This window comes from Chlorocebus sabaeus, chromosome 4, assembly GCF_047675955.1.
Source record: "Chlorocebus sabaeus isolate Y175 chromosome 4, mChlSab1.0.hap1, whole genome shotgun sequence".
Taxonomy (NCBI): domain Eukaryota; kingdom Metazoa; phylum Chordata; class Mammalia; order Primates; family Cercopithecidae; genus Chlorocebus; species Chlorocebus sabaeus.
Window position 1 is genome coordinate 29,967,697 of NC_132907.1, and position 13,964 is coordinate 29,981,660.

The following is a 13,964-nucleotide window of genomic DNA, read 5'->3' on the forward strand; positions in this document are numbered from 1 at the left end:
ATGTACAAGACGCTTGATCATATAAAAAGAATCTAAACTCAATCATTTCTCTTGTGGACTTAGTTTAGATTATTTCCAGTTGATCTGTATTTTCTACTTTCTAAAGTTAAAAGCTGCATTTTCTGTAATTCAAAAGTATGTGTTTAAGAATCCATTCATTTAGATGCATTGGTTTATAGAGTTATCCTGTTGCTACTGACTTAAAAAGAAAAAAAGTCTGTAAATCTGCCAAGTGTGGGAATAATAGTTGGAAGGAGCTCTGTATGCTGTTGGAGGAAGATAGTACAGTGTTGTAGGAAGATTTGGAATAGATTACTGGTATAGTCAACTCTTGAGTGTGAAATACCACACTGTCTAATATAACATTCTAGAAGAAAATTAGTAAAAGACGAACGCAAGGAAAAAAATGCATCTTCATAAAATATAGAGCTGTTTCAGCTGTCTATTCAAGGACTTTAATTTTTACTTCATAAAAAAATAGCATTCTGAAATTATGAAGCTAAAATGAACCCCCAAGTACTCTTGATTCCCAGTTTTTAAGAAGTATGGAAGGAAGGCCTAATCAAAATTAAGTCAATTCATAATTCTTAGCACTTAGCCCAGTATCTCATACGAGATACTGTGTTTATATCTCATAAACACAACGCTTTGGTTTAGTAACTATCTCTGTTGAATGAATGAGTAAATGAATGAATGACCTGCCAACTGCATTTAGCTGACAGTTTTAGTTTGGGTATATATGTAATTTTTAAACTAATTATTGGATCCCACTAAAGAGCAAAATAGCCCTGAAAGTTAAGGGTCTGAAACAAAATATTGGACTATGGGTCAGTTTTATTTTCTTCCTTGTGGTTTTGTGTAATTTTCCAAATTTTTGATAACAAATATTATGTGCCAAATTTTTTTTCAAGATACATACATTGTTAGAATTTACCTTAAAATGAAATATAAATCTCAGCTCTACTAACTCATATCTCATCTATGATTCAAATTGTAGAGTCCCTGATTTTGCAATAAAGGCTACTTTTGAAAACAAATGTAATTATAGCCAAACAACATTTCTAGGGTTAAGTTAAAGAAAGAAGAATTTTATCTTGACTTAATTCAGTTTCTACAAGTCAAGATAAATTTCTCCTTTCTTTAACTTAACCCTAGGAACCTGAATTAATGTTTCTGCCACTGAAACAAAACCAGATCAGTTGTATTTTGTAGTGTTGAGAATGTTTATTCTTTCCTGAGAAATAACCAAGATATATTATTGAGTGCCAATGTTCTTGCTTCAAGTACAGTCATGTTTGAATGACTTAAAAAAAAAAAAATCACACTAACTGATAAAAAAAAAGTCCCCTGCTCACCCTGATAGAGGCAAAATATTGAATCAGGGTGGATGGATAATCTGAGCCACTGTTGCAGTTGGTAGTTGACTCCTATGACTAATGGTAGAGGTATCTGTCTAGGTGGACCACATGGACCTAGTTATCTGCCCACTGGAATGACACAATGGGGAGATATCCGATGAATATCATGGAACATCTGTGAATGGATCACAACTATGCCTGATGTGAATCATTCTTCCCTCAAAAAATCTAAAGTTTAATAGTTAAAAAATTCCAAACTGTTGTCGTCACATAAACTTAGTCGTTTGGCTTATTTTAGGGGTTGGGAGGGAAGGAATACAATACATACTCTAGGATATTTTGCCAGTAAGTTGTTTGACTATGTTTAAGACCCCTAAGTTTAGGAAAACATAAAAAATGACTGCAGAAGGTGATCAGCAAGAGCCCGGGGTCACTGCAAGTAATAAAAAAAGACTTTCTATAACTGCTCACCACTGTCATGGAGCTACAGGATTTAAGTCTCATGAGCTTGGTGGATTTAATAGTTTGCCCTGTGAGTCTTTAAATTAAAGGGCTTAGTTAAAGGTGTGCATAACATGATAACGGAGGCATTCCCACCTGCAGAATTGCCATGATTTAGGGGAACTTGGGGGAAGCATTTGGTGTCTAGCTCTTTAGGTGACAGTTTCTTTCACTGAATGATCCTGTTTCACATATATTTCCCTAATTTGTGATCACACTGTTTTTTTTAGGGCATTATTACTTAAAACAACTCGGGCAGTGGCGGGGGGGCGGGGGGAAAGAAAAACAACTGAAGGATTGTGTGGGATTAGCTAGGTGTGAAGCTGTGGTTTCCTGGATACTGCTAATGCTGCTTTTACAACTCTTTCTGGGTAATTTAGCCTACCTGTTTATAGAGATGGGGTGGGTGAGTGGGGGAATAGTTTAGTTTGTGCTCTTATTTCTGTTGCCAGGAATAACCTGTTACCACTATATGATCTGAAACAGTTAGCATTGTCTTGTAGTTTGACTTGTTTCTCTTTGATATCTTGATATACCTATCTGCTGCTTTTGATTCCTTGACTAAAGAGAAAATGAGTATACATAAAATCTGTTCACCAGGAACATTTACAAATACGAGTGTGTGTTTGTGTGTGTCTTTGTATTTTGTGAAATGTGAGCAAGTTATGGTGACTATCTTTGCCAATAATTGATTGACATATATTTAATATTTTATAAACTGTATGAGAATATTTTTAGCTGTGGTAAACAGATCACATAGACTAATTTTTAAAAATGAGATAAGTTAATATTTGAATGAACTATGTATTTATTTGACAATGGTATAATCAACAGGGGATCAACTCTGTTGGAATAAACAGACTAGTTGGCTATAGTCCAAAAGAGGCCCACTGCAATCTCTAATTTCTGAACAATGAATGGGCTTTTAGAGAGATAAATACATAAATGGAAGAAAAAATGAAATGTGTGGATGTGATGTATTCCTAACAAAAACTAAATAGATGGGATCTGTTCTACAAAATATCAAAAAGTAAATTTGTCCCTATTGTTCTATTTTTAAATAAATATACAATCATTGTTTTGCATTGAAATGTATATTTGTACATTTTATCTGATAATATTATTTTGGGAAATTGTAATCTGTTGTTTTGTTTTTTAAGGGAAGCACGAAGAAGAATGTACAATTGTGAATAAAATTGTTTAAGATTACCAATAGTTTCTTTTCTGAAATAGTTATATTTCTAAATATGAGAACAATAACTTTGCCTAAAATTTCAGTACAATGACCAGGTCTTCTCTCCATTTTAGAGAAGCAGTCCGATGTGGAACAGATAAGACGGCAGTGATCCACTGAGGTCAATTCCCCACAGAGGAAAGCTATGCATACCTAACTTAATGGAAGGTAAACTTCTCTTCAATTAATGATGTCCTCCTTTTCTCAAGGTGTCCAAAGACAAGAGGTGGTCTGTAAAAGGTTGGATGACAACTCCATTGTCCAGAACAATTACTGTGACCCTGACAGTAAGCCACCTGAAAATCAAAGAGCCTGCAACACTGAGCCCTGCCCACCTGAGTAAGTAAGGGAAAGAAGTGAGAATTATTTTCTTCAGGTGCAAAGAGGAAAACATTATGTATTCATGTTTGGAAATATATTTATATGATGAGAATAAATTAGACTGAAAAAAGGTAGAAAACATCCTGAGAGGGAGGAATTTTGATGTCTGTTTTACTGAGCAAGGTTCCTATTTATCCACAAATTTCAGTTATTAACTTCTTTAAAGCAGGAACTTCAATGAATTTTGTTCTGATACAATGCTGGAAATGATCATATTTCATCAATTCTAAAGCACACATCTTTTCACATTTTAACATCTCTGAAATTAGGATTCAACGTGCAGCGAATGGTGTCTCATGATAATAATTGACATTTTCCCCCTTTCTTAATGGTACATAAAAGAACATGTCTTAGATGTGATAAAATATAGTGATTTATTTACACTACTGTCTTTTCTAGATATTTGTCCTAAAGCCCTAAGGATTTTTAAAATGGTTTAGAAATACTCTGGAATAGAGTATCACGGCTTTAATTTGCTAACCCAGTTTTAAGTTCTGTTGTTGTAAGGCATCCTATCTTCTGAGTGTTGGGTACAGGCATAGAGGTATACTTCAGTCTCTTTCTGTTGATTAATGCAGCAATTACAACTCATTGTAAAGGGATTAACAAGGAGAGAGCCCATTCATTTTAATGATGGTTTGAAATGAGACCTGCTCTCAGTGAGCCACACATTATAATCTGTAAGAACAGAAGGGTTTCTTGATTGAGCAAAAGGCAATGATTATGTGAAAAAAGATAATGGATGTTGAGTTGATCATGATGAAAGTAATCTTTGCAGAGATTTTGCCTGACTGACAACTGCAGGAGAAAACGTGTGAATGGCATTTCATTCTTGTTTGAGAAATTGGATGAACTGTTACCTGCCTGGTTAGTTAATTATCCCAACATGAAACTGATAAGGCAAAAGAGAATAAGCAAATTAATTTGTATGTACCAAACTCTCTACAACTGGAGAGAAAAACTTTATAATGAAGCTTTTCTAAAAATGACTAGAGTGGAGCTACAAAAACATGGAACTTACAATACATGAATAATCCATATACCAAATAATGTTTAAACCAAGGTGCATTTCTTGTTCAAGGTGCATTTCTTGTTCCAAAGCAATCATGCCTTATGAACTTCCATTATCTAAAGTCAGTGTCTGCCTGGACATTTGAATCTTAAAGGTGATACTCACTACTAGTCCCTTGAAGAGGTGTAGGGTATTGGCAACCAAATAGGAAGCACAAGGAATCTAGAGTGATAGTTTTTGTTCTAAGACTTTTGTAATTTTACTTTGAGTTCTTTTCAAAATGTTATCACCATATAACTAATCTCTTAAAACCCAGACATGGGAAAGTATGGAAATGTGACCTGTCATATGTATTACAAAGACAAGTTATTAAATTTTTTTCACATTCCTTTTTTCTGCCATATATTTTTATAAATTTATCTCAAGAGAAACTGAAAAACTGTAAAGCAAAGGGATGCTCAAAATCCATGGGTCAGTTTTGTCCCTTTCCATGTTTCCAGTAACTTCAGCATATTTTCATGTCATTGTGAGTCTCAGTCTGTTACGTTAATTCTCTGACACTCAGGATCTTAAGTAGTACATTTGGCATTTGATCAGCCTTTGAAGGCATCTGAGTGAGCCTGGTCACACCCTATTCCATTTTGGCCTAAGCTTTTTCATTTGTTTAAGCTTAAAAGCTTAAATGTCCAATGTCCTTAGAGATTTCAGTTGTTGGTCATTTCATCCCATATGTTGTGTGTTTGAGTATTACACTGGAGGTTTGTTTTTTATAACAGTTTAAGGATAATTGACATATTGATGTACAATATTAAAATTAAGCTTTCTGTCTCCTTTCCTTATGTAGTTCTGAAGTGAAGTTACTTATTTAAGTTTGGAGATGGATAATGGAATTCGAAAGAAAAGATGCCGAGAATATGGGGAGAATAGAAAGTTTAGTCTGCTGGGTTTTTTTTTTTTTTTTGAAAGACCTAAATGTAGATATTTAAAATATTACTCATTATTAGCTTACTTCTCTTAGTTGCTTTTTAATTTCTTCTTTAGTCTTTTGAATTCAGACTATGAAAAAGGAAATTTTAATTCTTCAAAATGGTTATCGTATATGCTTGACTTGCAGTGGGATTACATCCTGATAAACATTGTAAGTTGAAATGCATTTACTTCACCTAACCTGCTGAACGTGATAGCATAGCCCAGTGCACCGTAAATGTGCTCAGAACACTACCATTGGGCAAAATCATCTGGCAACACAGTACGCTGTAGAGTATTAGACGTTTACCCTCGTGATAGCGTAGCTGACTGGGAGCTGCAGATTGCTGCTGCTGCCCAACATCTAGAGAGACTATTGTACTGCATATTGCTAGGGTAGGAAAAGGTTAAAATTCAAAAATTCAAGTAGTTTCTACTAAATGTGTGTTGCTTTCATACTATTGTAAAGTTGAAAAATCATTGGGTCAAACCATCAAATATCAGGGATCATCTGAGATTCCCAGATGACGTTGGTATTATAGAGATAGAAATCATAGAAAGGCCACTGAATTCAATAAAACTTTACATGAGTGTGAATAAAGCAGATAGATTTTTTTTTAGATGATCATGTGATAGGCGGATAAGCAAAAAGAAGAAAACAAAAAAACCTATAAACCACTGTTAATACTTTGATGTATATATTTCCAGTATTTTTTCTATGTATACAGAGGCATGTATATATAATAAAATTGTATTATACTATTTATGACACTTTATAGTCAGTTCTCAACATTTTGAACATTTGAAGTCTTTGACAACATTTAGGAGATATGTGATTGTTTATTTAAATTGGTGTTCCACTGTTGAACAATTTTGGCTGTATTTTTTATTTTGATCCCCTGGCAATAATGCAGCATTAACCATTTGTGCTTCTGAAACTGTTCTTTATAATTATATATGCTAAATAAAGAAGAAAATAATTTATAGTTCAAATGGAAGCACATGTTAGTCTTTGAGATCACGTTGTCCAGTGACTTTCCAGAAAGATTGTATGAATCTATTTTCCCATTAACAGTCTATGAGAATGCCATTTCGTGGAAGTGAACAACAATGGGTATTATTATTTTAAAAATAATCTTTCATTATTTTATAGGGGAAAAAGCCCTGATATCTAATTGCTGTTTTATTTTGCATATATTGGACTGCTGATGGGGCTGAACATTTAAAAATTATATTTAGTGGCCATTTGTACTACTTCTCTTTTGCCTTTTATCATCATGGCCTGTCCTATTGAACTACTTTATCAATACTTCTATTGAAGTATTTATTATTTTGTTACACATGGCCTATCCTATTGAACTACTTTATCAATACTTCTATTGAAGTATTTATTATTTTGTTATTGATTTGCAGTAACTCTTAATGTATTAAGGATATGAACTCTTTTATCTGTGTTCTGAATACTTTTTCCTAGTTTGTCATCTATTTTCCATGTCATTTATAGTGTTTTGATGTATTTTTACTTATAAAATTTAGAAAATCTTATTTAAGAAAGCTGTCAGACCTTTATTTCTTCATTGGTATACTGTTTAGAAAGGTCTTCCCCACTCTTATACTTTCAAAGTTTCTTTTTTTATTTTTAATGTAAACATTGATCTATCTGAAATGTTTTGCCTGATTTGAGGAAAGGATCTATACTTATTTTCAATGACAATTGTTTTCCCTATACCATTAGTTTAAAGTTCTAAATGGTATTTTTTATCAGAAAGTATTTTTTCAAATAATGAAATATTTCAAATGTCTTTAATTATATTGAGATAATTTATAAGTACAGTGTACAAAAAGGGAGAACAGTAAGATTTGTCCTTATAGAGAAAATGACGGAGGACTAGGAAGAATAGACAAAAGAGGAATTGATAGAGAAATAATATTATGTTTATTTGGAAGACTTTGAAGACCCAGAGGAGGCCTTGCTGAGGAAAGTTAGCGTGGTCATAGCAGCAACTCTTTTATGAGAAAAAGTATAGTAGTCAAGGTAGTAAAGTGACTATGAATGAAAGTAGTGGGATCCATGATATAGCCTTAAATAACTGGAACAGGAAAGGAAAAGAATTAATATTAAAGGATATGATGGGTAAGAAGCTAGTCCCCAACCATAAGAAAAAAAAAAATAAGTTGGAGTTCAAAGAGAAAGGCTGAGTTCAGTTTTTACCATGCCGTGTTTTAATAGCAAGAGTATTTCTGCATATGACTTCATGTGAAGAATCTTTGAGTGATAAATATTATTCCTGTATGATATCGTGTTTTTAAAATTGTGAAAACCAGAGAGGAGAAAACAAGAGAACTATTCATTTTAATAACATTGTGACCAAGAATTTAAAAACATTTATTAATCAACTGCAAGTTGGAAGACACTGCACTTTGGGGAGAAATGGTTCCCTTTCCTGAGGGTAATCTAATTGGGTAAATATATATAAAAATAACTATAGTACAAGACAAAATCTATTAAGTATGATAAGAGAGTTATAAGCAAAAGTGCTGAAGGAAACTTAGGGTGGGAAGAGATTAATTTTTATCCAGTGGCTAGGTTTTATTTAACTGGTATATTTTGAAGTATAATGTTTAATAACCATTATTTTGAGTCATTGGACCTCACCCATGGACAACTATCATCTCTTATTTTAAGTTTAGAAAAAGATTCATCAGAGTCATCTATAAAACTCCAAAATTTAAGACCTAGGAAGAATCATGGAAATTATTTAGGTCAACTCCCATCATTTCACAGACTGAGGTATACTAATATCCAGTGATGTTTTTCCCATTATATCAGACATCTCCAGCTTTGTAAGGTACAAATCAAATGTCTGGTGGCACTTTAATACATCTAATTTTGCTTGCTTCATTGACACATTCTCAGTTGCTACAACTTAGAGATGTTTATCATGTTGATTTTTAAAAATTTACAAAAACCTTGACTGTATAATGTTTAGGGCATAGAGCATTCTGCTTAATATTAGTTTCACTTTCCAATTAGCTGAGAAATGAAAAAAATTTCTTTTTATATTTTTACCAACTTTTTGTTGTGAAATTTTTTTTAAGTTCTTTTAAAACGTAGGAAAGTTATTTATCTTTGTAAGTAGACAGTAGGTGATATAACTGAATCTCTCTTTGAGTAAAGATATTATTGTCAAGTTCTGAAGATTTTTACAATTTTGCTATGTTGTGTTTATAAAAACGTTGATGATTAGACCCCTGACTCTGGGACAAAGCCCAGGAACTCTCTCTCTTAATCCAAATATTTAATATCACTTTATTTTCATATGCTCTGCCATTTTCCTTTAAATTAAAAAGCAAATATAATATTCTGGTTTATGATGATTATTTCTTCAAAAATATTCTGGTTTACCATGGTTGGGGCAATTTTTTTATACTGTCTCTCTTATTCCCTTCTCCAAATTATACTATTGTTTGTAATAATAAGAGATTGGGACTGTAGGTCCGATTACACAGGCTGCAGCAAGCCACTCTTATTTCAGACACTCGAACATGAATCCCGCTAATTGGTAAAGTCTAATGGCTATGACGGACTTGTGAAGATGAAGACAATTTGATCACTGAGTATTGGGAAAAGCTCAGAAAGAAATAGCCCCAGAATTGTTCCACCTATAATGATTCAGCAATTTATATTCCCAGAGATAATTTCTGTATTCATGTTTTTACCACCAAATCTAGAGGAGGGAAAGAAGACAGAGAAAGAAAATGCCATCAAAGGGTCATGCAGAAGGAAGACAAGGGAGGCAGTATGTCTTAAACTATGTGGCAGAGTGGAGAAATTGAGGCAAGCAGATGCAGTGGTAGAATTGCAAAACTATTTAAATAACTCGGGTGTGATTTAATCCTTCAGAGAGACATGGGACGGGATGGTATGATGAGCAATAAAGATGCAACAGGGACTGAGTGTGAAGCCTGAAATCAGAGTTAAAGTCAGAAAGGAAATTGGGAGGGTGATTAATACTTTTAATTTCATATATTCCAAGTTAAAGGCTAGAGTGATACGTCTAGGTTAAGTTTCTGAGGAGAGATGGAATGGAAGAGGGGACAAAGAATAAAAAGACAGAGGTGTCCCTGACCCTTTGCAACACTTCTGAATCATTGTGGTTACTCGGGGCACCTGTGTTTAATTTGAAGGCCTCCATCCCTCTTACATTATGAGAACTAATGAGATCATGGCTGGAGGTGGTGTGACTGAACTGTTTGTGACTGTAATACACATTTCTGTTTTATCCCCTAATCTTGGTGATGAAATCACTGTTGCAAAGTTGAATCAGAGTTTCACTACGGTTGGCATGCAAGTTATTATTTTCAGTACACATTTTCTTCCTTACCAAAAATGGTGCTAACAACTGGGGATCATGTTCATCTGTGGAAAACAGAAAGGAAAGAATATGAAAATTACTTTAAATCTCCCTTGGAAAATGACTTAGAAAAAATGTTTGTGTCAGATTTTTTGGATTCAAAATTAAATCATCGTTCTTTAAATGAATTTTAGGCTGAAAATTTGTAGATGTTGATAAAATACAATTTAAATTTGAAAAACTGGCTAACTATATTTCTAAATGCTGGTTTTCTTTATAAGTAAAGACAATATGAATAATAATGGACAAAGGCCAGTGTTGCTTAATTGGCTTAATGCAGGCTCAAATTTAGGATACTAGTACTCTGACTTCACTAAAGTATTATCTTCCATGTACAAAACTGGCACAATGGTGCTATGCTCACAGAAATAGTGAGAAATTTGTTATTAAGCCTTCCATATTCTTCTCTCAGGAGTCTGCCACCCAAAAGCATGAGCATGTCCATTGAGAATAACTGCATGATTTATAATTATGGATTGAAGAAAGTGCTTTGTGATCCCATGCTTGTAACCTATATTTTACTATTCAGTAATGTTAAAATGAATTTTGATTGAAATAGCAGTCGATGGGGAATCTAGTCCTGGTTCCATCATTGCTCTTTTCATGATTTTGGAGAACTGTTTTCCTAACACTGGATCTTACTTTCTTCTATAAAACAAAGCACAATGCCTTGAACAGAGTAGACATTCAGCAAATATTTAATAAATGAAATACAATATGTCAGTCAAGACCCTTGTTACAGATAACAAAACTTCAGCTTGAGCTGGCTTCAGCACGTAAGATTTATGTAACAAAGCTGAGGGAAGTGTAAGGGGGACCTAGCTTGAGAAATGGCTGGAATCAAGGACTCACACACCATCCAGACATTCTAGCTCCTCTGCATTCTTTGAAATCAGCTAATTCCACTTGACAGGGAACCCAGCCACTGCAGCTCTGGACTCATCTTCTTATGCACCTTTGTGACCAGAAAGGAAAGGGTCCCTTTTGCTCTAGTTGAGATATAAAAATTCTAAACCAGAATTCTCATTGATCTGATTTAGATCATGAGTTACATCCCTTAGACTAATTAATGTGTCCAGAAGAGTGAGTCCTACAGAAGTGTTGCAAAAAAACAAAACAAACCACAAACCCCCTGAAATTATATATGTGAAAGTTTATGACTTTAGGGTAAAGGTGTAGTGTACCTACAAATGTGAGACATGTTATTTTTTCTAAGACATTTGCATTTCTTTCCACATTAGCTGTGTGGAAGCTGTTTTTAGGAGTCGAAAGGTTGAAACAAGAGATCTGCATGTTTTCATAGAGCTAGCTCAGAGCTCTGATCTTGCTGAAGGTGTTTTAAGACTCCCATGTCCTCAGGATGGATACCGGGCTTCTCTGTCCCTGTAAGGACATTCAAGTCGTATCTTCATAGAGGTTTATTTCTGGAAATTGAAAAACAAATCCCCAATTTCCTTACAGTGGTTTTAGCATAAAATTTTTAATTATGGGGGAACCTGCCTCAATGTCATAATAATAAAAATAGCTACTATTTCTTGTTTGTTACATGACAGACACTACGTTAGAAGCATTCAGTGGTGTGCTGGAGCCAGCTAGTATTGATTCATAGGACCCTATTATTAGCATATCTTCTCCTGTTCACCTTTAGTATATCAAGCTGGTAGCTTGAAATTGGCCATAGTGAGGTTTTTACACTACAAAAATTGGCAAATGCCACAAATCAGAACTCCCCCACCCTGCTGCCATGGGGAGCCAGTGGTTAAACATTTACTAGCACACCACTGGGAGCTTTCTATATATGACCTTATTTAACCCTCATGACAATTTTATGAGATTGATCATTGTTATCCACATTTTAGAATGTAATTAAAAAGGAGAAAAATAAAAGAGGTTTAAAGACATAGTGCACTTGTTTGAACCTGGGTTCTGCCTGCTCCAAAGCCCACACTACACTTTAGAAAGCAAATGACACTAAAGGTTTTTCCTTAGCAGCTTTTTCATTTGCTATTTGTCTTATCAACCAACACTGAAACGTCAGCTCATAGTCCATCAGTGAAAGTGCCTTCACTTAGCTAAAAATCTCTGGATGCACCGAGGAAATGCTTTTCTGTGTTTCTTCCACGTCTTGCTGCAGGTGGTTCATTGGAGATTGGTTGGAGTGCAGCAAGACTTGTGATGGTGGGATGCGCACAAGGGCAGTGCTCTGCATCAGGAAGATTGGACCTTCTGAGGAGGAGACGCTGGACTACAGTGGTTGTTTAACACACCGGCCTGTTGAAAAAGAGCCCTGCAACAACCAGTCATGTCCACCACAGTGGGTGGCTTTGGACTGGTCTGAGGTAAGGAAATCTGAGGCCATAGGTATATGTTTTGAAGTCTTAACTATCTATCCCAAATCAGTTAATATTAAGGACACCTGAGCATCTTAGAACTCAACAAGTAAGGGCTGCGTAATAGTGAATTTGACCATGTTATATTTTATTGCTGCTTGTCAGGAAGTAAAGGGTTTTTTTGGCTAGGTAAGGGAAATCAGCGAGAAACTTGTCATCAATTTGGTTAAAAATAAGTCCAAAGTAAATTTGAAATAACATTATAGTGGGTACTCTTTATAAGTGGTTTTTCTCCTCCTTACTATTGAGCACATCACAAGTTTAGAATTTGTGATATGTGATTAAAAATTGAAGTTCAAAAGGAGAGTCAAGAACCTTTCTTACCCTAAAACTTATTGAAGATCTAGAATGACCTTTTCTAGGATCTCATTTGGAAAGCACAATTTTTAAAATATCTTTTTTCAAGTAATGTAGCAGCCTAATTACATAACTCTTAGGTATGAATTGTGATCAATTCATTATCACTTATGACATATCTATATCTATATATTTTATGCCTTCTATTTCAACTGTGGAAGAAATATGGAGCTGAAGGTTACAACATAGGAAAATGTCAAATTTGAAATTGATCATTCCCTTCACTTACATGAGGAAGACCTGACCAAGATAATGTTTTCTTGGCATAGATGTATACAAAATAGCCTAATAAAATCCAGAGCAACTCAGAAAAATTACCTTATGAAAAATGAGGTAAGAGGTAGTTAATTTTTGACTCCTCAGTATCCATAAGATATATACATTTGCATACTATATCATTTTCCACATCTCCCGAAGAAGAGCTGAAACCTTCTATAGTGTGTGTTAAGTGTTAAGAATGAGTACCTTGCTATATAACCAGAGACATTTCTTTCAAGTTAGCAAAACAGGATGCATCTCAGACTCTTCTAATATATCCTGCCAGAAACATTGTGGTACTTGCTTTGGGTATTTCCTGTAGACCTCATACATTTGTCAAAATACAAACAAAAAGATTAAACATTGTTCTTTAGGAACCTTTGGATGTAACTATTCCCCTGTGAATCTTACTGCTTGAGTGGCCTTATTTTGCTGGAGCAGATGACCAAAAGAAGCACTGTGTTTAAGATGGTACATGGAAGTGGAGATTCTGTCCAGTTGCGGTTATCCATGGAATCTTTGACAGGAATTGGGAGTGTTCTTCCAAGTGTCCTGGCCATAGTCCAGCTTCAATAATTACATTCTGCCTACCTAAGTTAGATTTTTTAGTTATATATTTCAGTCATATGTAGAGATATCCTTGGTATTATTCTGTCAGTGTTTATGGAAAATAGTACGGACTCTTCTATTCCCTAATGGGATGCATTAACTCCTAAACTGATTTGAAAGATAAATCCATTGATAAAGAATAGACATTCTGGAGAGTTGTATACATGTTAGTGCCCAGGATCCTTATAGAAATCCATAAATATTAATTGGTATGAGAAATTTGTTATGGGAAAATCATAATAGGAGACCTGATGATTGGCTGCCACAGTTTGAGGGCTTCAGGTCAAGTCAGTAAGTTTGAGTGATTACTAAACATACTGGGATAGGCACCATGGGTAATATGAAAGAATCTTGTAAGCATGGGGAAATGAAAAATACCCATGAAACAACTAGAGAATACTACATATAAAGTAGTGTGTAATAAAACAGTGGATTGTGAGGTATAAACGTATAATTAATATAGAAATTCAGAGCTGAGAAGGG

The 13,964-nt window shown here is 34.4% G+C and overlaps 1 protein-coding gene across 10 annotated transcripts in view; it reads left to right on the plus strand.

The window, feature by feature from the left end:
• ADAMTS6 (ADAM metallopeptidase with thrombospondin type 1 motif 6) overlaps nt 1-13,964 on the plus strand; it is a 333,405-nt gene that overhangs the window by 286,111 nt on the left and 33,330 nt on the right. For 8 of the 10 annotated variants that reach the window (XR_005234665.2, XM_037982239.2, XM_037982240.2 and 5 more), the window contains 2 exons: nt 3,303-3,432; nt 12,002-12,206. Coding sequence is in view for 9 of the 10 variants with exons in the window: in XM_037982239.2 (XP_037838167.2) it covers nt 3,303-3,432; nt 12,002-12,206 (335 nt within the window). In the remaining variant the exon portion in view is untranslated. Of the gene's footprint in view, nt 1-3,167; nt 3,210-3,302; nt 3,433-12,001; nt 12,207-13,964 lie in introns of those variants that run through there. The other 2 variants (XM_073014733.1, XM_037982243.2) reach the window with 2 other exon arrangements.